Source organism: Metopolophium dirhodum, chromosome 2, assembly GCF_019925205.1.
Source record: "Metopolophium dirhodum isolate CAU chromosome 2, ASM1992520v1, whole genome shotgun sequence".
NCBI lineage: Eukaryota > Metazoa > Arthropoda > Insecta > Hemiptera > Aphididae > Metopolophium > Metopolophium dirhodum.
The window spans coordinates 32,050,449-32,078,184 of NC_083561.1; the positions used below are offsets into that span (position 1 = coordinate 32,050,449).

Consider the following 27,736-nt stretch of genomic DNA (forward strand, 5'->3'; position numbering starts at 1 on the left):
GTAAAAAAAATATCTCTGTTGTACAGACAACCAGTTAAAAAAATAAAAAATAAAAAAATAAAAAAAAAAGTGAGAGGTGGCCACCATTCTGGATGTCTGTACAACACAGATATTTTGCAAATTTTTTGCATTTTTTTATTAATAATGAGTTCGTATAATTATACAAAGTTAAATATTACAAGTCCTATATTTCATTTAATATTTGATATTATCATGTCGGATCAACACAGATGTGTTTTATATGCTTATCTACACTACATATTAAAAGTTTACCCCCCGCTTCATATTTTTCATTTAAGTATAACTCCGTTGCTATTTATGTTAGAATCTTCATTTTTACATTAAACATTTTTGATTTTAATTCTTTATAAGTCCCCCTCATAGTATCATAGTGTAAAATTGTTTTCAAAGATTTTTGGATTTTAATAACACGTGCCCAATTCGGGTGAGTGTTAAATATCATATTTTTTTTAATAAAACAATTCTATTAAAAATTAAATTAATTAAATTATTATATTCTAAGCATTTTGTGATCGGAATCTGTACCTCCCATACCAAGACAACATATTTTAATATTTCCTAAATCTTGAACAACACAAATATCATGAAGATATTTGAAAAAATAAGTACCAGTTGTATTTATTAAATCATTAGCAATTTTACAAATTTCAAGCCATGTTGGTGATTCTAGTATTTTAGAAGCATAAGGTTTTCCATTTCCAGAAATATTGTGTCCATGATCGACAATTAAAATATTTCCTTTAATTGGAATTTTATTTAGATTATATTTCATAATTTTAATATTTTTATTTTTATTAGTATTATAGTATTCAAATTTACAAAACTTAACAAAGATTTCATTATTTAATATTGAGTTTTCTATTTCGTTTTGCATTTCATTTTTTTGTAATTTATTAAAATCATTGATAGTTGTTTCCATTATTTTATTATTTATTATATTTTTAATTTTTAAATTAATTTTTTCAATTTCTTTTTAATACATTTTGCAATTAAATATGCTATTTCGATTTTTATTTTTGATAGAACAATTCTATTAAAAAAATATTTTAATTATTATTGCATTTCGATTTTGAAAAAAATATTTTGGGGTGATTTTGCAAAAAATATTTTAATTATTATTGCATTTAGATTTTCTTAAAAATATTTTGGGGGATCATGGTATTTCAATTTTTAATTATTAATATCATAAGTTTTGCGAAAAATATTTTAATTATTATTGCATTTCGATTTTTATTTTTAATAATTAAGTTTTGCGGAAAATATTTTAATTATTATTGCATTTCATAAGTTTTGCGAAAAATATTTTAATTATTATTGCATTTAGATTTTCTGATCTTTTTACACATTGTTTTCTTTGTGATCTTTTATTGATATAATATGGACTGCGCCAGGAATGGTATATATATACTACTACTAGGTATTACTGCTTCAAAAAGTAATGATAGACATAAAGAAAAAAAAATACACATAATTGTAAAATCAATACATTCATCACTTATAGCTCCGTTCAGAATCTAAAAAATAAAAAATAAATCATTGTAAAATCAATACATTCATCAGTTCATTACTGTTCTGAATCTAAAAACTTGATATAGTGATTCACAAATTTTTAACGCTGAGAAACACGTAAGTCCGTTTGCTCCTGAAAATACTAGTACACCACAAAGTAAAAGGCCGAAAGTAGTTGAATCTTCATTTAGATTTGGTCAAGAAAATGGATCTGAATTGTTGGAATATAGTTTGGATACTGATTATAATAGTGAGGATAATCCAACAATTACTGAGTATGTCATTATTTTTTATTGCGATTTCAACATTTATTTGTATTTGTTTTTTATATACTTATTATAGAAGTCTTGAAGGCCGGAGAATTGTGGATATCAAACACAATTAGTCGACAAAATAGTCGACATAAACCTTTTGACTGTTCATTTTTGGATATGGAATTTCAATCAGAATGTCATAAAGGATACCTGTCTGTATTTAGTTTTCGGTGTAAAATGTGTAATAAGAGTTCGTCTTTTACATCTGAAAATATTCAGAATAGAGATAAATATTTGCCCATCAATAAAGCTATTGTTAATGGCAGTTTAGCAATTGGTAATTAAATTATTTTTCTAAAATTATTTTCAATTTGTATTAATTATTTAAATTTTAAAGGTATTGGACATACGCAGCTTAGCGAGTTGTCGGCATCTATAGAACTCCCCTCTTTATCAATGGTATCTTATTTAAAAAATTTGTCCGTTATGAGTAATTCCATTCAAGAAACAGCTTTTGGTGAGATGAAAAAAGCTGGTAATGAAGAAAGGCAAATTGCCATCAACAGTGGTAATGTTGATGAAAATGGTACACCGCTATGCACTGTAGTAGCAGATGGCCAATGGTCAAAAAGATCGTATAAGACTAAGTATAACTCATTTTCTGGAGCGGTAAGAAACAATAGTTTTTATTTTGTTGTACCTATTATTATTTACTATCATAATTGAGTAGGTCAATGTAAATGATGTGTTAAATTTGAATTCAAACTTTTTGTCCAAGCACAACAGTTTTTATCAATATTTATAAAAAATAATATCATGATTTTGACAAATTTCGTTTAAATTTGATCTTAAAAAAATTTAAAGCGTTTACATCTTATTTACCTGTAGCTGTATTTAAAATAATTGTGTACATTTATAAATTATTTTGTAGTCTAATTATTTTTTGTACTTGTTTTAATAATATAATTTTAAATAATTTTACAGGCTACTATTATAGGGTATAACACCAAAAAGGTGTTATTCGTTGGAATTCGCAATCGGTACTGTTCCGTTTGTGAACGGGCGAATAATAAAAATATAGCGGAACCAATTCACAAATGTTTTTTGAATTGGAATAAAGCATCAACGGCAATGGAAGCGGACGGAATAATGGAAGGATTTCTGAACAGCATGAGTATGCGTGGTTTAAAATATAACAAATAATATAATAACTGGTAAATTATATTATTTTTCAAGAAATTATATTTTCCACTTTCTATATTATATTAATTATATTTTTCAGGCGACGGTGACAGTAGCGTCACCAAACGAATAAACGAAGTTATGTCGTATGGACCAGATTTCAAAATCAAAAAAATTGAATGCAGAAATCATCTACTGCGAAATTATATGACGAAATTGAGTGCCCTTTCAAAAATAACAGAATATCCCGTTATCATACGTAACTTTATAATAAAGAACATTCTGAGATTTCGGTCTGATATTAGGAAAGCAGTTAGATATTATTTGAGCACGGATGATTTAACACTTCAGCAAAAAACAACAGGTGAACTAAAAAAATATATCAAATTTTATGAATATTTTGGGATTACCAAATTTATACACACACAAATATATAACATTTATAAAACTAAAACTATATAATAACTAACAATTATTTTCATTACACATTTTTATAGTTATTTCATATTTTCTTGTTTTTAATTTTGTCTGAACCATTTTTTTAGAGCTTAGAAAAGACATATCAAACGCTCCATACCATCGTTTGGGTCAACACAACAGTTGTGCTTCATACTTTTGCACGGGGCCAAAAGTTGATAAAATAAATGTTGTTCCGGAGGCAGAAATATCAGGTTTTATGGCTGAATTCCGAAACATTGTGTATAGGCTGCAAATAAACTCTGATAGCTTGATAGAGGATGTTGATAACAACCCATGTGAGCAGTTTAACTCCCTTATTAATAAGCATATTGGAGGCAAGCGAATTAATTTTACACAATCTAATAACTATCAAACACGGGTCCATGCTGCTATTATTGCACATAATTCAGGAAACTACATACGAACTATAAACAAGAAAATTATGCTAAAAAGCCCCGGTAAATTATTTAAAAATATTTATTTATACATAGGTACCTGTACATTGTAATAATAAAATATATTTATAATAGGAAAATTTGCTAAAAAAATATTCAAATAATATTGACCGGATACGAAGTAACAGAACAATGAGACGACGAAAACTTTTCGCTGATGGAGTGGTACGATCCAAACCGAAAACAAAATCTAGTGCGCCGGACAAAGACTATGGCTTAGCAGAGCCTTCGGATGACCCCTTTAGTCTCAGCCCAGAAGCTTTTGCTGAAAAAAAAACAGCATTTTTAAAAAATCTGGATGATGTCGACATAGACGAGGTTGAACTGCAGATGACGAGAGGACAGAGTCAATGCGATGCATGGAGAAACGAGGGTCGAAAAAGATTAACAGCGTCTAAGTTTGGAGAAATATGTAAAATGAGAGAGAACACTAGCTGTAAAATCAAAGTCCATAACATTTTATATAAGTATCCGACAATGTGTAAATCAATGAGCTATGGTATTGAAATGGAGCCTCATGCTAGGAGACAGTTTGAAGAATTGAAAGGGTTGGACGTACGTACTTGTGGTTTGTTTATTGACCGAGAATTCCCTCATTTGGCTGCAAGCCCTGGTAAAACTAAAAATTATTTATTTTTATTCATAATACTATTTTTAAATTTTAACTTTAAATATTATATTGGATTGTTCAAGATGGATTAATAGATGATGATGAAATACTAGAAATTAAGTGTCCATTTGTAGCAAAAGATACAAAGAGTGCCATTGAAGCAGTGGAAAATAAATTGGTAAATTTCTTACTATTATGTATAAAACAATACATTCTTTACTTTGCTTAAAATCGAATAAGTTTAAATATTTTATGGAAAAATATGTACAATTTTATTAATTAACACATGCTATAATTTAATTGATAATACATAGTATATATTAATCGCAATGATGTTTTTAAATTTCATATAATTGTATTTTTAAGCTATCATATTGCACCATCAATGAACAAGGCAATATTTTACTTAAAAAAGACCATATATACTTTTACCAAGTGATGGGTCAATTACGGGTAACAAAAAGAAATGTATGCTATTTTGTCATACACACGCCCAATTGGACTAATGTTGAAAAAATCTATTTTTATTTATCTTTTTGGCAGAATAAAATGGTCGATAAACTAAAATTGTGAGTGATTTAAACAATAAATGTTTAAATTTAAATATATATTATTATATTTTATATATATTATATTTTTTTTAGGTTTTATATTGAGTGTTTATTACCCGAGATCATAGACCCTCTATATGGAAAGCGAATAAGTATCTCTGATATAAGAAAACCAAAACATATTTTAAATGCAAAAAAAAAAAAATTAACAAATTATAATAATACTTCTGTTAAAATTATTAATGTTTTTTTATTTGTATAAATATTCCATATTATTATAGGTATTGTGGCAATAAAACCAGCAATCAAAACAAAATTGTTTTAATTTATAATACCTTTTTTTTTTTTTTAAATAAAAAGTAATATGTCTCTGTTCAAAAAGAATTGACATACCAATATAGGCAATAAGTAATATTGTAGTTTTAGATTCTGAGCGAAGCGATGAATGTATTGATTTTACAATGATGTGTGTTTTTTTTTTATTTTTTTTTTTATTTTTGTGTCTGTCATCACCTTTTAGGACAGTAAAAGTGCTTGAATTTTCTTCAATAGTAACTTTTCTGATAGGAAAGTGAATCTAGTTGGTACTTTGGGGGGTCAAAAGCAAAAATTTCCCAGTAGTTTTCACAAGCGACGTGAAAAACAAAAGAAAAATTAAGGAAAAACGGGAATTTTTACGCAAAATCTGTTTTCGAGAAAATCGATTTTGGTTTTTGGTGTAACTCTAAAACAAATGACCGTAGGGACATGAAATTTTGACTGAATGTTTATATTAGCATTTTCTATACACCATAAAATGTTGAAAAAATTTTGACTCTTTTTGAGCTGTTTACGGACATTGTTAGTTTTCAATTTTTTTAGTTTTTTTTTCTATAAATATCAATAAAATTTTATCTGTTGAGTAAAAAAGCTTGAAAATTTAATAAAAGGCTCCTTAGTTATTGTTTCAAAGGCAGATGAAAAAAATTAAAAATCCTTAGTCACAGTTTTTATTTATAAGCATTTAAAGTTTAAATTTTGATAAAATATGGAAAAATCACGAAAATTAGCAAATTATTTTGAGTTGAGAATTCATAAAAATTATAAGATTTTAAAATGTAATATAAGATTACTCATAAGTTTGTCTATCTTTATCAAAAATAAAATGTCTACAAGAAACTTAAATTAAATTTTTATGAGCGTCTGAAATTTATATTTTTACAACATTTGAGTTTCACTCGATTTCCCATGTAACAATTTTCTTATTTTATTGTAATTAAAAAACAAATGACTGTAGATACTTGAAAATTTCACTGAATGTTTATATTAGCATTTTCTATACACCATAAAATTTTGAAAATATTTTGACTCTTTTTGAGTGGTTTACGGACATTGTGAGTTATGCAAGGCTCCTGATATATCGTTACAATTGCAGTTGAAAAATATTAAAAATACATAAGCACAATTTTTTTTATAAGCATTTAAAGTTCATATTTTGACAACATTTATCAAATTTATAATTTATTTATTATTTTGTAGTTAAAAATGTATAAAATGTTTAACTTTTATGGCTAAGGATTGAAAATTTAAAACAAGGCTCCACGTAAATAGGTTATATATAAATTACTTTATTCACAATAATATCATCAAATATACTTGGTAATATCATAGGCTGACTGACCGTTTTCGCTCAGAATCGTTTTTCTTATACAATGATATTATATCATTGAATTCAAATTTAACACCATCCATTACAGTGACCCACTTGTAACCTACTGTACAGCAGAGCGACATCCTCTTATCTGCCTTTTTTTAGTTGCCTTTCTGTTTTTCTGTGTTGCAATTTTTGTAAATCTTTTCAATTATTGTTATATTTTTGTAATTTTGTAGCACAGCGTTTTTCTGTTTTCATTGGTGTGTAACCGTCACGGTAGACCGTTCAAGAAATAATAATCGGCGCTCCCGAAACGGCGAGACGCGCTGAATGAGCAGTGCCACAGACTATGAGTAGTGGGCGTGACATAAACGCCGCGCGCTTGCGGATCGCCAAAACACTTAACACGCGTTCTCTCGGCCGTTGTATACGTTTCGCTTTACGTGTAGCGTCCTCTTTTTGGCAATTAAACATGGCTATTAAATAGGTAACCATAATTATAATTAATAAATTAATTTTAACAAAATAACTAGTAATTAGTATTTAAGTATTAGATAAAAGACATTTATAGACATTAGACGTTCCTAATAATTAAAGATAATAAAAACACGTTTTTTAATTATTATCACACTCAGTGTTATGTGGCTGGGACAGTCAGTCAGTGTTATCACTTATTATTATTGTTTATCAGCCATCAACGATATGATGATAAGGATTCCAATATCAGACAGTAAACAGTCGTGGTAAACACTAAACAGTCGAATACTCGAATGTCGTTCAAAAGTGTGCACGTAATCTGTTTATTAATTTTAAAATACTCGAAAGCCAGCTGCACATAATTATTGAATATTAATCGTTGATAGGTTAATATCAAATGCACACGAATGTTTTCTAACATTTTGTTCTTGTCCTAATTTTGTGTCACAAACACTTATTGATAAATGTTAGTTTGGTCGTTTGTTTTTTACCAATATAAAATAATATAATATACTGTTTTCAGAATGGCCAAAGTAATTTTAGTTACTGGTGGATCGGGACTAGTGGGCAGTGCCATCAGAACAATTGTTGAAACACAAAACGATGCGTTACCTGATGAAAAATGGATATTCACTAATTCCAAAGAGGCAGATCTCAAGTGAATAACAGATAATGATGTTTGAACAATTTTATTTCCCATTCAAATTTTTTCAGTGATATACAAGCGACAAGAGATTTATTTGAAAAATACAAACCTACCCATGTCATACACTTGGCGGCTATGGTTGGTGGTCTATTTCATAATATGGACAACAATTTGGACTTTTTGGTAGATACCTAATTAAATAAATATTCATAAAAATTGTAATCTCTTAACTTAGTTTTGGTTCTTTTAGCTTAGGTACATAATAAAAATCAAATTCAAATCATAACTATATGCCTTAATGCCCTTAAATTGTTTTTCATTTTATAATGAACTTACATTAATACTTATATTAACAATATTTATTATCAAACATCTATTATGAACAAGACTATGAACTATTTCACATACCAAATGCTAAATAAAATTAGTACTGAAGAAAAAAAAAACTCTTGAAAAAATTGATAACCATAAGTAAATTCTAATTCTAATAATTGTTTGTGTTTATTTTCATTTATTCAGATTATAGATTAATGAAACAAATTTAAATAATTTATAGTTTTCTGAAATCAGTTTTAAAAATAGTTTTTTTTATGTTAATTTGCTAAGACAAAAATTATGTTTTTTGTATTCTCAACAGTTGATAATTTTTATACTTCATATAATATATTATCCAAAAAACAAAAATAAAAATATTACATAATATACTTTGTAACTTAAGATAGTATTACTTAATAGTATTTTAAATATGATAGTGATAGTGATAGTGTATTTCCTATATTACAATAATCATTACGGCAATATATTTAATTTTAGAATATCACATTTTAATTTTATCAATTAATTATATACTTAATAAATGGTGATTTTTTGACTTGATTTCAGCGCAAAAATATACACATAAATGACAATGTACTAGAAACTAGTTTTCAGTACAATGTAAAAAAAGTAGTATCATGTCTATCTACGTGTATATTTCCTGACAAGACATCATATCCAATAAATGAAACTATGGTATTATTATTTATAATTTGTAATATTTTGAAATATCATAATTTAATATAATATAAATTAAATACGGTTTATACTTTTAAAAAAAGATAGTATTAACAAATAATTATATAGTCTCCTGATCTCAATCATTCAAATTTTGATTCTTTGGAAACTATTTAAGTAAATTTAGTTATTCAATAATTCATAACTAGGGCAGTGAAGTTATTGCATTAAAAACACACACTAAATTGATTGTACTATTGCATTAAAATATATTAAAAATTGCATTGAAAAAATGTAATTATAATCGATAAAATCAAATATATTAATACATAATAATAATAAAAATTAAATATGAATATTGCTTACATTATTGCAATGCACTACAAATGATTTTTTTAAGTTTTAAAAATCGAATGATTTCGCACATCAAATTTTTGTATCGGGAGAAACTTGATTCAACGTCAGTAGTTGCTATTGGCGCATACTTGAAGTAGATTAAATCGTTGCTGGTCAAGTCTTTTGGCAAGCCCTCCATTGTCTGTATTTATCTACTTATAATTTTTGATGTATGAACAATTGTTTGATATCCATAATTTTTTTGTAAAATAGTTTTGAATTTCTAGTTTATTAATATTTCATTTTGTCCCGTACTTTTAGATTCTGAGCAAAGCAATAAATGTATTGAATTTATAATGATGTGTGTTTTTTTAAATTTTTTTTTGTGTTTGTCATCACCTTTTAGGATAGTAAAAGTTCTTGGATTTTCAACAGTAACTTTTCTGATAGGAAAGTAAATCTAGTTGGTACTTTGGGGGGTCAAAAGTAAAAATTTCCCAGTGGTTTTCATAAACAACATGAAAAACAAAAGAAAAATTAAGGAAAAATGGGAATTTTTACTCTAAATTTGTTTTTTTTTTTTTGAGAAAATCGATTTTGGTTTTTGGTGCAACTCTAAAACAAATGACTGTAGGTACATGAAATTTTGACTAAATGTTTATATTAGCATTTTCTATAGACCATAACATTTTCCAAATATTTTGACTTATTTTGAGCTGTTTACGGACATTGTCAGTTTTCAATTTTTTTAGTTTTTTTTTCTATTAATATCAATAAAAGTTTATTCATGGGGTAAAAAATAGTGAAAATTTAATTTTCCTGATATATTGTTTCATTAGCTGTTGAAAAATATTGAAAATACCATAGGCACAATTTTTTTTTTATAAGCATTTAAAGTTTATTTTATTTTAACTTCTTAACTTAACTAGTTACTTTTGGCTTTTCATTAACTTAACTGTTAACTTACTAAATTTATTTTTTAATTAACGTGAAATGAACTAGTTAATTTCTCATTTAAAGAAGTAAGTTAAGTTAATTTATTAATTGTTTTAATTTAATTATATTTCACTATTTCAGTCTATTTCTTTTTCATGTCAAAAAATATGTATCGTAAATTGTTTAAAGTTAAAAATGTATATCATTCGAATCTAACTTAGATGGAAATAGTATACACACTATGAAATTATAGTCTATAATTTAGTTTTGGGTTGGAAAAACAATAAGTACGCTAGCGTTGTATAAACAAATCAACTTTTTTTAAACTTAGCTTTTATGTCAACAGTTAGTAAAATATTTGAGATACTTGGGTAAAAACAACTTTGATATATTTTAAAACAGGGCTTGCAAACGTTATGATTATAACGTTATATTTGCCAAAAAAAAAATGATTGAAATTTGTAAACGTAATTATAACGAAAAGCGATAATCAAAATTAATTGAATTCCGATAAACAAAACATAACGACTAACAAAATATACCTATTATATATCATTAAACAAAACATAATGCTTAACGTAATTTATAGAATATCATTAAATGAAAAATATATAATTAATAATTAATAAAAATGGCTGAAAATTCAGACATAATAATGATACATTTTGTAAAAAACATTTGATTTTTGATTTTTTTGTTATTTCTAAGCACATATTTTATAGCCTTTGTTCATATTTATTTTTTTATTGTTAAAACAGTACCAGTTTGGATATTTAACAATTTAATAATTTCTTGTGAGTTTGATTCAAGTAATTATGTTGATCAAAAAATATACATGTATCATTTTTATGAAAATATTTGAAAATTTAGACAATAGGCAAAGAAAAGATTTTATACTAAATAATATTATATAATATTATAGTAAGTACTAAATTTTATATTTATGACTATACATACAATAATATATGGCGGGGGGGGGGGGGGGTGTAATGGGGAAAATGTCCGCGGTTCGGGTCATGATCAATGATCATTCATCACAGTCATGACAATAATATGTATACATTTTTTTAATTTTAGGTGTAACTTTATCTTTATGTTTTGTTTTTAAATGCTAATATTTTTTGAACCGGACACCCAATTATTAATTATAATATTTAACATCACAAATTTGGCAATTAATCATGGTTATTAAATATAGAGTAAATATAAGAGTTAAAAATGTAATACAAGATTATCTATAAGTTTATCTACCTTTATCAAAAACAAAATGTCTACAAGAAAGTCAAATTAAATTTTTATTAGCGTTTGAAATTCATATTTTTACAACATTTCATATTCACTCGATTTCTCATGTAACTATTTTACTATTTCGTTGTTATTCAAAAACGAATAACTGTAGATAAATAACAATTTTACTGAATGTTTATATTTTATACTCCATATAATATATACATACATAGAATACATATATTCTATACACCACACAGTTTTGAAAATATTTTGATTTTTTATTAGCTTTTTACGGACATTGTCAGTTTAATTTTTTTAGTTTTTTTTTTCTATAAATATCAATAAAATTTTATTTGTTGTGTAAAAAGTGTGAAAATTTAATTCAAGGCTTTTGATATTTTGTTACAATTGCAGTTAATAAATATTAAAAATACATAGGCACAATTTTTTTTATAAGCATTTAAAGTTAAAATTTTGACAACATTTATCAAATTTAAAATTTAATAATTATTTTGTAGTTAAAAATTTATAAAATTTTCAACTTTTATAGCTAGGGATTGAAAATTTAAAACAAGGCTCCATGTAAATAGGCTATATATAAATTACTTTATTCACAATAATATCATCAAATATACTTGGTAATATCATAGGCTGACTGACCGTTTTCACTCATAATCGTTTTTCTTATACAATGATATTATATCATTGAATTCAAATTTAACACCATCCATTACATTGACCCACTTGTAACCTACTGTACAGCAGAGCGACATCCACTTACCCACCTTTTTTCTTTTTTAGTTTTAACGTTTTTAACTATAGATAAAGCTTCGATTGATGGAATATGTTAGGTTTCGTGTTAAGTAATTTCTGCTGGTATGAAACCATAATTGGAATGAATGAATACAAAGTTGGTTTCCATAGAACCATCCGACAAAAGATGTTGAGCTTATTCAATAGAAATGGCATCATTTGAATTTAATAATTGTACTATTCCTTTTTTTACTTCTACAAAATTTTAGAAATTTGTTCACTGCTACGTTTAGTTACTTTAATTTTATATTTTAAGTTAGATAATCTTAAATGTAAACGAAAATTATGAAAAACAGTTAAAATTTCTGTAAAATTTAAATTTAAAAAAATCGCCAAAATTGCATTTATTGCAATATAATTTGTTTTGTTTAAATTAAGAGTTCAACGAAACATTTTGAGCTTACTCAGCAATCAATATAAGCGTTTACTAAAGACATGCAAATGCAAAAACTTCCCTGCCCTATTCATAACTCAACTATATTGAAGTTTTATTGATTATTTGAACAATTTAAATATTATTTTATTATTTGATAAATATTAAATATAATTTGTTCAAAATAATTTTGGAAAAAAAACTTTTAAACGTGCCGTGGTTTGCGCAAGTGCAGTGGCTTACGTAGGCATTGCCGACTATTTGCCAATCACAGCGGTACCCTTCCGAGGCTGCGCAGTTTTTTCAAACTTATTTGTTATAGAGCAGGCATGTCAAACACCCGACCCATAGCCCATATTTTTGTGGCCTGCTGCTACCAATATTATTGGACAAACATAAAATATTGATGTCGTGTCACGACTATCTTAGATTCGGAATGAAGGGTTATTGAGGCAAGAAAAACTGAATTTTTTTTATTTTTTTTTTTATTTTTGTGTCTGTCATCACCTTTTAGGACAGTAAAAGTGCTTGGATTTTCTTCAATAGTAACTTTTCTGATAGGAAAGTGAATCTAGTTGGTACTTTGGGGGGTCAAAAGTAAAAATTTCCCAGTAGTTTTCACAAGCGACGTGAAAAACAAAAGAAAAACGGGAATTTTTACGCAAAATCTGTTTTCGAGAAAATCGATTTTGGTTTTTGGTGTAACTCTAAAACAAATGACCGTAGGGACATGAAATTTTGACTGAATGTTTATATTAACATTTTCTATACACCATAAAATTTATAAAATATTTTGACTCTTTTTGAGCTGTTTACGGCCATTGTCAGTTTTCAATTTTTTTAGTTTTTTTTTCTATAAATATCAATAAAATTTTATCTGTTGATTAAAAAAGCTTGAAAATTTAATAGAATGCTCCTAGGTTATTGTTTCAAAGGCAGATGAAAAAAATTAAAAATCCTTAGTCACAGTTTTTAATTATAAGCATTTAAAGTTCAAATTTTGACAAAATACGGAAAAATCACGAAAAATAGCAAATTATTTTGATGAGAATTCATAAAAATTTTTCTTTTTAAATCTAAGATTTGAAAATGTAATATAAGATTACTCATAAGTTTGTCTACCTTTATCAAAAAAAAAATGTCTAGAAGAAACTTAAATTAAATTTTTATGAGCGTCTGAAATTTATATTTTTACAACATTTGATATTTACTCGATTTCTCATGTAACAATTTTCTTATTTTATTGTAATTAAAAAACGAATGACTGTTGATACTTGAAAATTTCACTGAATGTTTATATTAGCATTTTCTATACACCATAAAATGTTGAAAATATTTTGACTCTTTTTGAGCTGTTTACAGACATTGTCAGTTTTCAATTTTTTTAGTTTTTTTTTCTATAAATATCAATAAATTTTTATTTGTTGGGTAAAAAAGCGTGAAAATTTAATATTAGACTCCTGATATATCGTTTTAATAGCAGTTGAAAAATATTAAAAATACATAGGCACAATTTTTTTTTATAAGCATTTAAAGTTCAAATTTTGACAACATTTATCAAATTTATAATTTATAATTTATAAAATGTTTAACTTTTATGGCTAAGGATTGAAAATTTAAAACAAGGCTCCACGTTAATAGGTTATATATAAATTACTTTATTTACAATAATATCATCAAATATACTTGGTAATATCATAGGGTGACTGACCGTTTTCGCTCAGAATCGTTTTTCTTATACAATGATATTATATCATTGAATTCAAATTGAACACCATCCATTACAGTGACCCACTTGTAACCTACTGTACAGCAGAGCGACATCCACTTATCCACCTTTTTTTTTTTTGTAATTTATATAACACCATTTTTTTTTCGGTTTCAACCTTCGGCGCCGCGGGAATTACTTTCTTATTACTTCCGCGACGCCGCCATCGTTTATTTGACATTGACAAATAATTACCCCGACTAAGTTCGTATATGACATTTACATTTCATAAATTATGTTTTTCGTTTTGACTTCCTGGCGCCTTCTAGGGCCGACCGGAGTCCGTCACCCTGGCAGTCTCGTTCCTGTCCGTCCATTTTAGCGAGCCGACCGAAGTCCACCGCCCTGGTGATCGCGTTCGTTCCCTCCTGGAAGTCCTGCGATGCCGTGATCGCCGTCCCTCCCTTGGTGTCACGGGTGGTGGGGATGAAGATCGTGGTCGGTGACACCTCCGACATTACGCGAAATCGAATAGAGAGTTTGGCCGTCACGTTTTTCATCGTCCGTTCCGGAAGTCCGGGTGGCTAGTTAGCCGTTCGCCTGTTCTTCTCGTTCGTCAGCTTCCTTCGTGGATAGGATTGACTCGATCATCGCGATGAAATCGAGTCGGTTCGTCGCTGTCTGAGCGAGAACCCTGGACCGGGATGCTGGGTCGTCGGGTAGTGCGTCTGGTCGGGAATTTATATAACACCTATTTTCATAAATAATTAGTATGATTTATATTTTATTTAAATGTTAATGTTCATTTTTTTTTTCATTTTTTAATTTAGTTGTAATTTTAGTATTCGTAAACATAAAGAATAAAATTGAAAAATTTGTACAAAATATTAATTTTTATGTGTGGTCCAAATAAACTATTCAATATACTTGGGCCACTTGATACTTTGAGTTTGACATGCCTGTTATAGAGTATAGTAAACATAATATTTTGTTCATTTGATAATTTAAACCAAGGCTTTGAATCCAAATAATTTAATTTGGGTTTTCAGTTTTGGATTTTCAACATTAACTGAAACCAGTAGTGATACCTCGATCATGTTAAAAATTAAAATCATAAATCCTACATAAAATAATTAGTATTTTAGCAATGAAGTAGTATTATAACTTATAACCATCACTGAAATTTTCCCATTGCTCAAAACTAGGTATACTTGGCTTCTGTTGAGCTAATATCTGCAAATATCACCACAAAATATGGCTATAATATAGAATACTTTATCTAAAATAATAGTCATTACAATATTATTTTTATGCAATTTTTAATTATGATATTAACATAAACATCACATTCTCGCATCACTAGACACCACCTTCTTTTCGTAGTTCCTGTGCACACTATAAATTATGGGAGAAATAGTCCTTTACACCGCATGATGAGGTTGGCCAATGAGAGTCCCATCTATCAATACTGGTTAAATTAGTTGTTACTACTTTAATAATCTAAATACTTACCATTATACTTATATAATTATTGTTATTATTATCTTGTTTAAACCTATGTGTGTTATTTGTATTAATTATTCAAATTGTAAATTGTATAATGTAAAACTGTTGTATAGGGCTCCGCCCGTTAATAAATAAATATAAATATATAAAATAAAAATATAATTTATTGAAATGTAATAATATACTTATTGCTTAAACAACTGCCTTTTTTTTATATTAATTACATTATAAACGGTTTTACAAAAATTGTAATCATGCAATATATTTTAGATTCATAATGGACCTCCTCATCCGTCCAATTTTGGTTACAGCTATGCCAAGCGACTATTAGATATCGCAAATAAAGCATACCACCAAAAACATGGAGTAATATTTACCTCTGTTGTGCCATGTAATGTGTTTGGACCGCATGACAATTTTGACTTGAAAAATGCCCATGTCGTACCAGCTCTCATTCATCGACTCCACATAGCTCTAGATAAAGGTAAGTTATTAAAAGAGAAACTTAGTATTATCATAGATTAATTAATAACACTATTGATAGGCAACACCGATGCAATCACTTATTGTTAGAATTTTAATTTAGAGTTGAGTTATTAGTGGTGCATGAAGTCAGGAGATGAGTAGATACTTATCTTTACCTCCTGCTCAATACCCCACTAATGAGTCAAATACAAATTAAAATTATTAAAATTATTGCATTAGTGTTGCCTATCTATCGTGTTATTTAATCTATGCTAATATATACCTACAATAATTAACAACAATATTATATTATTATGTACAATTTTCTTTAAATAAATACAATTGTCATGAACCAGATTAACACAATATGTAAAAATAGTCAATTTAGAGTCTGAGCGGAAACTGTATAGTCCTATACCATATTTATTATCATAATGTATTTTATAATATCACGCCTAACATTACTTTTAGTAAGTCCAAGTCTACACATTTATGTTCAGTTACCGATTACCATGGCTTGTAAGTTCATGCCCTAAACATTGCCTAAATAAGCATGCACTTATGCATTTAAATATACCTTAAAAAGTTCAGAAAAATACATTTATATGCACTAAAACTAAAAACTAGCTCTCGATATTTAGGCTTAATTCTGGACCAACGTTTAACCTGGGCAGACCACATTAAAAGCAAACGAGTTCTCTTAAACGCTAGACGTAAATCCCTCTCCTACTTAATCGGCAAACACTCAAAACTCAACATAAAAACTAAACTACTTTTATATAAAACTCTATTGATGCCTATTTGGACATATGGCATCCAGTTATGGGGAGCTGCCAAAAAATCCAATATAAACAAGATTCAAACCTTTCAGTCCATAACTCTTCGCATAATTACAAATGCTCCATTCTATGTTTCAAATCACACTCTACATACCGACCTAAGAATTAACACAGTAGATGAAACTGCAAGGCTACTATATAAACGATTTTGTTTACGACTAACCAACCACCCAAATCCCTTAATATCAGCACTAAACTCTGACACCATTCCTGGAAATCCTCCGCGTAGATTAAAGAGAAGATGGTGTCGTGATCTAAACCAAAATTAATAAAGAGGAAAAAAAAAAAAAAAAAAATAATAAAAAAATAAACTATAAATTAAACTAACTTCAGTTATAAAGTGTTGCTATTGGGTGGCTTCTTTTTTCACGCGTCGCATGTCAAATTAATTAATGTATATCCGCATACATGCTTATTGTAAATTTAAATTACAGATTGTATGTTTTAAAATAAAGTTTAAAAAAAAAAAAAAAAAAAAATATGCACTAAAAATATGCAGATTAAAAAATGAAGAAATCATAAGAAATTTTTCTAATAACGAGAAATATATCAATCCTTTCATTATGTTTTATTTAATTAAATGTAATTCCAAAATATAAATTAAAAAAATATCTATTAATAAATAATAATTTAATAAAATAAATATCCAGTCAGTATAAATTTTAAAATTTTAAAACAATCCTCATAATATATTTTATAAAGTGCAAAAATATAAATGATACGTTAAATATGCTCAATAAAACAGAAAAACGCATAAATATGATAAATACTAAATAGGCACAAAACACCTCTAAGTATGCAAAATAAAACTTCACATACTTAACCAACTTAACCTTGATACCTTGAAATGGATTTCGGTAACGGTCCAATATGCGAACTACACATTGATTTATGGTCCAATATGCGACCTAAACACTGATTTATGGTCCAATACGCGACCTACGTCTTAAATGTAAAATACAAATAATTTTAACTAACCTTTTTTTTTATTCCACTTCTCAGTGTTGTCAATAACTATATTATTTCAGTCCGTATTGTTATAAAACATCTTTTTCATATCGGTCAAAAAGTCATTAAAAATGGTTTTTAGATTTTGACATAATCTTTTTTTTTTATTTAAAGTTTTCCTGACAATCATCATCTAAACTTATGCATATAAAATTTAATTTCTTAACATTTGAAAATTGGATCACAATATATGGTATAAGTAGTTGGAACTAAGGATTATAGTGTAACAATTTTTACATACGAACAATTAACATAAAAAGATAAAAACAAAAAAAAAGTAAATAAGTATACATTAATCACAATAAAAGTAGCTATTTCTGACATAATCTCCACCACTCTTCTTGGAGTTGTATATCTATTAAAGGAGACTCCCTATTTTTTTTAATATTATATTTGGATTTTATAATTCTCCATAAGCCTTCAATTTCTTGAGTGTGTGCTCCTGTTTCCGGGTCAATAAAAAATTCTGAATGGTTAACTGTTTGATGAATATATCCATGATGATTTAATGTTCAGCACGCTCTCCATTGGTCACTATAAATGGTCGTTTCAGTTTTTATTTCATTTTTAATAATTTGTAAAAGAGTTTCCCGGTCTCGTATTCCTACGATAAAAAACGCTGTTCTAATAATTAGTCTGCCCGTTTCCAACAAATTCCAAATACCCATGGGCATACTATACGATTACCTTAATATTTATTTGTATGTACTATTTCATTTTCGTCAGTTTGGTCAGATTATTCGTTGTTGGAATTATTTATTTCCATTAAGAGGATGTCAGCGCACTATTTGTTTTCTCTCTCTAGACCACGCGCAACATAGACAAAATTAGTTTGCGCAGAATCGTTTTTTCTACGTTTTTAAGTAATCTTACGAGTAAAATCACTCATTACAAAAAAGATAGAGAATAATATTTTTGAGGGAATGGCATATCGATTTCTCTAAATATTGTTTCAAAACGATTTAAACATAATTTAAATTTACAACATTTTTTTGTTTATTTGAAAGTCGAATACAAAGTCAAATAACAATAAAATATAAAATCCGATATGTCATTACCTCTAAAATATTGTTCTCTATCTTTTTTGTAATTCGTGATTTTACTCTAAATTACTTAAAAACATAGAAAAAACGATTCTGCGCAAATGCGTTTTGTCCATGTTGCGCGTGGGTCAGAGAGAGAAAACAAATAGTGCTCTGACATCCTCTTAATGGCTGATGGTCCCCATATTGTAATTGACCAAGGTTATACTTCATTTTACCTTGAAAAAGGGATTGGTCAATTTGGACAGTACAACCATGACCACTCATATTCTCTCTTTTTGAAAAACAATATACTGGTATATCTCTGCAAAGATTATACAAATTAATGATGGTGTTTTTGCTTCTGCCAGTCCAATTTACAGCTTGATATACTGGAATTAAATTAACCCAGTACCAAACTATTTCAATTATTTCACATAATGATAGCTGACTATTACAACGGCCGTTAAGATCCGTGTTGGTAAAAAAGTCATTATATTTACGAATGGATTGGTAAGTCTGGCTAGTGGCTACCTCGTTTTGAACATTGTAATGTTACAACTTTTTTCATCATGCCATCAGAATTTAGTTTTTTACTATTACTTAAATATTCCACAAGTTGGCCATTACATACAACACCGTCTTTCACCTTCATACATGTCATCGGATTGTCGGCCAGTAATAACCCTCGGTCTTTTAAATATTGAACACAATATGTCACTTCATCTCTAATAATGTGCCTATATAGGTGACCAATAGTAGATGTCACGTTGAGTTAAAACATAAATAGTTCTGTGATTTTGATTTCCAATTTTTGTATGTAAATTATAATTTTTTAATTGAAACTTGTTTATATAAATTTCAGGAGCTGATAAATTTGTGGTACTGGGATCTGGAAAACCTCTGCGACAATTTATTTATTCACTGGATCTTGCTAGGCTGTTTGTTTGGGTGTTAAGGAATTATAATGATGTTGAACCTATCATCTTATCAGGTATTAATTGTAACACAATATTATTGTAATCTTAAATCATATACTAAGGATGGATCTACTGCATTATAAACGAGTACTACATGTTGAATATATCATTATTGTTGAGTCGCCAGGGGACTGATATCTATTGTGCATGCATGTCACTACTCATCGCATATATTTTATCATATAAGTACATATTATATCACTAAACTGGCGATGATATAAATTACACATGATAATGGTTATACCAATTGTGCGCGTGAATGTGTAATATAAATTGCGCGCATGCCCATTTGCCCCAATTTCTCTTAGTTATGTTGGCTTCAAATATTTAGGCAGTAGTTCTATCCATTGTATATTATGATCTATCATCTACCAATGGCCCATATCCCAAATCTTATCTTAATGATAATAAAATAAATTGTTTATAAAATCTGATTTTTGTATTTTTTTCAGTGGATGAGAAAGATGAAATAACAATTCGTCAATTAGCTGAAACGATTACAAAATCATTTAATTTTCAAGGAATTCTAGAGTTTGACACTAGTGCTGCAGATGGCCAGATCAAAAAAACTGCTAGTAATGATAAACTTAGAAAATTGTTACCAAACTTTAAATTTACCAATTTAGAAACAGCTATTGCTGACACTGTTGAATGGTTCAAAAAAAATAATAAACAAGCAAGGCTGGTCGCTCCATAAAGAATATGATCTTTTAGAAACATGTTTTCATTTATATGGGGAATTTGAATTTATCTTAAATTTATTTTTGTTATAAGTACTGTTATTTATATTATGTAGTAAACAATAATCTTAATTAAGTAAATTGCTATATTTCTAACTAAAACTGTACAACATAAGTATAATTGAGAACTGTTTTTCATTAGTTTTAATAAACTAAAATATAATTTCACTTAAAAACCCAATAGTATAAAACAATTGGTATACTTAATATGGGTGCAACAGAAATGTAGTAAATATTAGGTATAATAAAAAAGATGGTATTATTTATTTTTGAATGAAATTTACTAAAATATAAAAATGTACAAATGTTGTAAGCTATCAACCCCCATTAATTGATCATTATCTCTAAATATAAAAATTAATATTTTTCTAAAATAAACTATAGTTTATCGCTATTACTTGTCATTTTTAAAATTATTATTACATTCATATCTGTTCACATCTGTTTAAAAGTCTTATAAAAAATGTATGTTACATACATTTTGTGTTTATATATTAAACTATAAATAATATCTTTTAAAAATGTTGTCTTAATTTATGGACGTCCATTAGTGATGGAGGATGGCAAGATGTGACAATTGACTCTCCAACTAAAAAGTTAAATGAATTTATAATTTAATATATTTTTAGCATGAAAGCATGAACTTGTACAAGAATAGTTTCATTCAGGATGTAAATATTAATTTTCAAATAAAAAAAATAAATTCTTAAAAGCAGTTCTTATTTACTGTTACAAAATAATAAATTTGATTACATTGTTTGATTTGCTATTTATTTGTTTTTTAACTATACTTATTAAACATTTCAATGCATTTTGTTATATATTATAAAACAATACAATTAATATTAATTACTAAACATTAGCATAAATACATAATAGTATATTATTTACATTTTTATGTTGATGTAACATTAAACTTTTATTTAGTTTACATTTTGAATTTTTTTTTATTTTGCCCTACCTCCCTAAAATTTTACTTATGGGCGTTTTTGTTTTAATGTCATTTAGGAATTCATAAAATATAATGACATTATTTCTAATGTTTATGAAAATACTTCTACCAATCTTCTTTTAGTATCTTTAATGCTAATGCTCTATTTTTTCGGTTTTCGTTTCTTTTTTTTTTTTACAACATTCCTCAGGCTTTTATACCTAGTTTCTATTAATTGTTCACAAAAAATGTTTGAAGGTACCCTTTTTTGGAATTTTGATGTTGATAATATAATCAGTGGCGTATTTACGGGAGTGCATGACGGTGCACTTTCACCCCCTGGTATTATGTAGCAGGTGCAAAGATATGCTTTTGCACCTGCAGATGCTGAACTTTATACCTATGAACTAACAATACTATTTCATTGATTTGTCAAACTTTTTATAAAAGATTACATAACTGAACAAATAATAAAATATTGTTATAACTTATAATATAATTATGTTGTTATTACTAATTCATTATAACCAATAGCCGTGTCACTATCATAGATTATAGACTAAATTTACTAAAAGAAAATTTTTCATATAAATATCACATTTTATAACATTGATGTGTTATTTTTTTGTGTGTTTTTCATCATCTTTTGGGACAGTAAAAATGCTTCAATTTTCTTCAACAGCATCTTTTCTAGTAGGAAAGTGAATTTAGTTGGTAATTTTTTTTTTGAGAGGGGGAAAGGGGGTCAAAAGTAAAAAATGCCCAATAATTTTCAAAAGCGTAAGGAATAACAAAATAAAAAATTAAGAAAAACTGAAATATTTATGAAAAACCAGTTTTTGATAAAATTAATTTTGTTTTTTAGTGGAACTCTAAAAAAAAACAAATATAAATGACATTTTCATTGAATGTTAATTTTAGCAATTTCTATATGCACCATAACGTTTTCGTAATATTGCAACTCTTTTTGATTATAAATTACGAGTTTTATTAGTTTTTTTTTAAATTTTGTCGATACTAAATTTTTTGGTCGGTCCAAAATCTTGAAAATATAATAGAATGTTCATCATAAGTAAAGCTGTTGTTGGTGGAAATTAAAAAAAAATGTGAGCGTAAATCCACAATAATTTTTATGAGCATCTGAAGTTAAAATGTTGACAAAATGACAAAAATTGGTAAATTATTTCTAGTTAGAAATTCATAAACATTTTCTATTTATATCTTAACTTTGAAAATTTAATGTAAGATTTCCCTAAGATTCCTACATTAAAAAAAAAGTTTACTGAAAAGTCAAATTCATTTTTTACAAACTTTTAAAGGTAGACATTGGATAATATTCACTTGTAAATTAACAAATTCTCATTTTGAAAACTATTGGGGATTTATAATTTTGATCTCCCAAATGCACCAAATATATTCACTTTCCCATCAAACAAAATACTGTTGAAGAAAATCGAAGCAGTTTTACTGCCCCACACGGCGATGACACAAAAATTAAAAAAACACATCATTTTAAAATCAATACATTCATAGCATTCAGAATCTAAGATTACCTAGTGTACCTGAGCAAAGCGATTCGATTTAAATAAGACTTAATAATTTGTCTTTACAATAATTGGACCAATAAAAGATATGCACCTGCTAAAATTTAATGGAATTACTCCAATGAATATAATATAATTGCTGTTTTTGTGTCTCTTTTTCAGACTACAAAAAACCATCAAACCAATACACTATTATTGTAACAAAGTAAACCTTAACACCGTGCATGGTTCTTGAACCCGAGATCCATAATTTCTTTTACTTGGTCAATTTTTCATTAAACCGTCTTTTCATCGTCTCCACTGTCACCAATAAGTTCTTTGTTTTCTTAATTTTCATTTTTCTCTGTCATAAATTTGCTCAAAAAGACCAAGCCTCTGGTCTGCACATAGTACTGACTTCTATCATAGAAGTCAGTACTATGTGCAGTCTATTATATTTTCTTCGATCTTGAAACAGTGATGTATATTTCCACAACAAAACCAGGACCATTGTACTTTATTTAAAATTATATTACGACTTTCAGTCCAAAATATGTCCGTTTGTAAAGTTCATCATACATAAATAAATAATAAAAAAAAAATTATAAAAATATAATTTACAAACAATGTGAATTAATAACTATCTGACTGTCAAATGCGTTTGGTCAACTGGATATAGGAAAATAATTTATTTTAACAATGTAATAGGTACCTAGGTATTTACAATTGGAATTTATTAAGCTATAAAGGTTGACATTTTATCAAGCTATGGGTAGGTACATTAAATTACTATCTGATATGGTGGTATCAATACATAGCATCCAACGCCAAAGTAATTTAATCGGTAGACCACTTATACAACACTAGTACACAGAATATATGAAATATATTCTGTGACTAGTACCTACCAAAAAAAATATTAAAAGATTAAAGTAAGTAAGAAAAATAACTATAAGTATACTGTCACTCTGAATTGTTATTACATTATTGTACTTACATAGTTACATAATATATAAAACCCAAAGTACATTACACCATTCTGCAGAAATTTGACAAATAGGATGGAAATATAAATGAAAAACATAATAATAATGCATTCTCAAACTAAACTAGACTGATCTGTAGTATAAATTAAATATCTTATTAAACTGCATTAGGTACCTTTGCAATACTTACTGCTTTAAGACTGTTTAATATTAAAATCAGGAGAGCGTACAATCGCCCAACTTAATACAAAATGCAGAGATTATGCACTCTTACTCACCTGCAGAGCTACCAACTAGAGAGATTACTAACATTCAGTTTGTATGATATAGGTACTTACGGTGTATGTTTTCTCTTAAGATTTTAATATAAACACAATAAATTAGTCTAAGAATGAAAAAATCACTATACATACTAGGTATTGTCAATAATTCATTTTTTTTTTTTTTTAGTTCTTTTTGTCTTCCAATGTTCCAACCGCTGTATTCTTCTTATAATCGTCAAACATTCTTTATGTTTTCTTTCGTTACGGTCATCTGCACACTACTATTTACTGCTACTTACTATATTCATGACCATGGTAAATTGTGCTGAAAAATAATTTTAAATATATCTACATAAATAGGTACATAATAATATTATAGAAATTATTTTAATTTATTTTTACAATTTATTTACAATATCTAATTATATTTAACACATAATTTTAAAATAATTCTGTCCATCAGTGGTTATTTTCTTTTTCTTTTTCTTTTATGTTCTATAATTATAATGGCTGTACCCATTTTTACAAAACATGCATAGTTTATACTTAATTATTTACAGAAGATAACTCAGACATAATAAAGTTGGTTAACAATATTTACAAATAGGAATCCATTCTAACAGAGAATGGTTACAACTTACAATGAGTGCACTAATAAACTTATGTATAGAATAATATAAGCCTAAAATAAACATTTAATATATCACACAAGTACTTAACTTGCCTAACCCTGACACCGAACATATTAATTAATATTTATTTATTTTACACAGTGGACCAATTTACATTACAACATTAGTTTGTAATTACATACATAACACATTTTTTTGATTTTAGATAGCATTAATTTCTTATCTATCGTTTTTATTTGGTGGGCTGAACACCCCTACACATCCCTCGAGACAGGTTTGAGTAATAATGACAATATATTATATGTAAAAATTGTGAACTATAGAAGCCGTGGGTCTGTTTGGCATACATTTTTTCAGCCCTCCCCCCCAAAAAAAATTTTTAAGTTTGCTTATAATATTATATTTTAATAAACTATAGGTTGTTGTTGATTTTCACATAGGTATTACCTATTGTATGTTTGTCTGCACTTAGTCTTGAGAAAGATGTTTCTCATTACTGTCAGTTTCAAAATCAATGAAATTATTCTGTGATGAAGTAAAGTGTTAAGTAAATTAAACAAAATGTGAAACTGGTCACTACGTAAAGCATATTTGAACTCTATCCTCAGCATTTTAACCCACCTATCAAATAGAGATCGGCCGAAGAGATGCAATCTGGTCTGTGTTATATTATTATTTATTTGTTTAGTCAAATAAAGTACCTACCTATCAATTGTAATTTTTTTGTATTTATTTTATATTCAATTAATTAATGTACTATACTGTATTAGGTGCCTTTATACATTTTATTGGTCAGGTCAGGTTCTTTATATAAAATAAATTAGTCCTGTCTGGGATATTATTTTTATAACTGATTAGAAAATAATATTTGCCCGTTTGATGCTATTTGATATTAATATGTCAGGACGGGGATGACTCCCAGTAACTATTAACTATACCTACACAAAGATGTTTTGATGACATAAATACACTGCAGATTTTTTAGATTTTGAGTGGAACGATGGATGTGTTGATTTTACAATGATGTGTTTTTTTTTTTTGTGTCTGTCATCACCTTTTGGGACAGTAAAAGTGCTTGGATTTTCTTCAACAGTAACTTTTCTGATAGGAAAGTGAATCTAGTTGGTACTTTTTGGGGTCAAAAGTAAAAATTTCCCAGTAGTTTTCAAAAGCGACGTGAAAAATAAAAGAAAAATTAAGGAAAAACGGGAATTTTTACGCAAAATCTGTTTTCGAGAAAATCGATTTTGGTTTTTGGTGTAACTCTAAAACAAATGACCGTAGGGACATGAAATTTTGACTGAATGTTTATAATTGCATATCCTATACACCACAACATTTTCAAAATATTTTGACTTATTTTGAGCTATTTACGGACATTGTCAATTTCCATTTTTTTTAGTTTTTTTTTCTATAAATATCAATAAAATTTTATGTGTTGAGCTAAAATAACTCGAATTCTCAAATGTTGGATGTTGAATCAATATACAGTTATCGACATTATTTAATATTAATAGGTATTGTATATTACCTACTCAAAATATAAGTGTCTATTGGCTATTGCCTATTAGTATTAGGTAGTAGCATTGATTATACATAGTATATATATTATTATGTATAATCAATGGTAGTAGGTACCCATGACTGCAGACTGCAGTTTTCATATATTGCTCAGTCATAAAGCTAAGTGATGCTAAATATTATCTTTGCTGAAAAGTCCCATAAGTATTGTCAATCTTTGATTGCAATATTGCATGTTCTTAACATTCTGACACTTGGAGACATTTTCGAGATTAGATAATATTAAAAAAAAAACTTGTCATCGTTATTTTCTCAAATGCATCTTCTAAACTCGAATATAATCTCCTTGGCATTCTTTCAGCAACAACTACACGCTAATCAATCATTTCCAAATGATCTAAAAAATCGATAATATTATTTTTATTTTTGGTTAATAGTTAAAAAAAAAAAAAAAATGATTTGATTTATCTTTTAGTTACCTTTTAGGTTAGCCTAACCTATAAAAAGACTTATTGGGGGACGGAGTCGCTGTGTGGACTCGGCCATGGGCAGCATTTTTCTTCGGGCAGTCACGCTGTTCGGAGAGAGAGGCCGCCATCCCCCACCCGGGCATGGCAGTGACCTACGGGTGCCCACTTAAAAATTCTGCCAAAAACAAACACACACGCGTACAGTACCCTCCCCCACAGTTCCACAGGCTAATGACCTCAGTTGTCGAAGCATCAACCTAACAACCAAAAAAGACTTATCACGTGGTGAAATTCGGGATAGTAAATTTTTGTAACCAGTATAAAACACAAGTTACCATAAATATATCAGCTATACATACAATGTAAAATTACAACAAATGTTTATATTTTATATTATAATACGCATAGTACCTATATCCTATATGCTATAAGAAATTAAGTCACCTTTCCGTAAGTACCATAAAAAGTGCTAACCTCGTGGCACTAGACGGTCGCCCGGGGGAAACCCAAAAAAAAGAAAATTTTGAGTAGGGTGTGATTTTTTTGTTTTTTTCATTAAAAGACCGAAAGGGGTTATATGACCCCCCCCCCCACCCCATTGAAGATACATTCTCTTATTTGTGTATTTGGAATTATCATCACAAATTTAAATATTAAATGTACA

General features: G+C 27.6%; 2 protein-coding genes across 3 annotated transcripts; both read left to right on the top strand.

The window, feature by feature from the left end:
* Positions 1–4,012: 4,012 nt before the first annotated feature.
* LOC132938894 (uncharacterized) lies at positions 4,013–7,408 on the top strand. Its single transcript, XM_061005884.1, has 5 exons — positions 4,013–4,493; positions 4,574–4,668; positions 4,857–5,059; positions 5,135–5,251; positions 7,366–7,408. The coding sequence occupies exons 1-5, from the start codon at positions 4,013–4,015 to the stop codon at positions 7,406–7,408; spliced, it is 939 nt and encodes a 312-aa protein (XP_060861867.1).
* On the top strand, positions 7,408–21,679 carry LOC132938728 (GDP-L-fucose synthase). 2 transcript variants are annotated; one of them, XM_061005739.1, is made up of 7 exons: positions 7,408–7,617; positions 7,675–7,809; positions 7,866–7,980; positions 8,680–8,808; positions 15,963–16,176; positions 19,892–20,020; positions 20,459–21,679. In XM_061005739.1, exons 2-7 carry the CDS (start codon positions 7,676–7,678, stop codon positions 20,701–20,703), a joined length of 966 nt encoding a protein of 321 aa, XP_060861722.1. In that variant the 5' UTR covers positions 7,408–7,617; position 7,675; the 3' UTR covers positions 20,704–21,679. The 2 variants fall into 2 exon arrangements, with proteins under 2 accessions (XP_060861722.1, XP_060861721.1); XM_061005738.1 differs by having other exon boundaries at positions 7,410–7,556.
* Positions 21,680–27,736: the final 6,057 nt, after the last annotated feature.

Bases quoted from the DNA above. Each gene is read 5' to 3' on its own strand.
- LOC132938728 (XM_061005738.1), top strand. The intron at 16,177-19,891 runs GTAAGTTATTAA...TATAAATTTCAG, and splicing joins CCACATAGCTCTAGATAAAG to GAGCTGATAAATTTGTGGTA. The intron at 20,021-20,458 runs GTATTAATTGTA...TATTTTTTTCAG, and splicing joins TGAACCTATCATCTTATCAG to TGGATGAGAAAGATGAAATA.
- LOC132938894 (XM_061005884.1), top strand. From the start codon at position 4,013: ATGAGACGACGAAAACTTTTCGCTGATGGAGTGGTACGATCCAAACCG. The intron at 4,669-4,856 runs GTAAATTTCTTA...TGTATTTTTAAG, and splicing joins AAGCAGTGGAAAATAAATTG to CTATCATATTGCACCATCAA. The intron at 5,060-5,134 runs GTGAGTGATTTA...TATTTTTTTTAG, and splicing joins ATGGTCGATAAACTAAAATT to GTTTTATATTGAGTGTTTAT.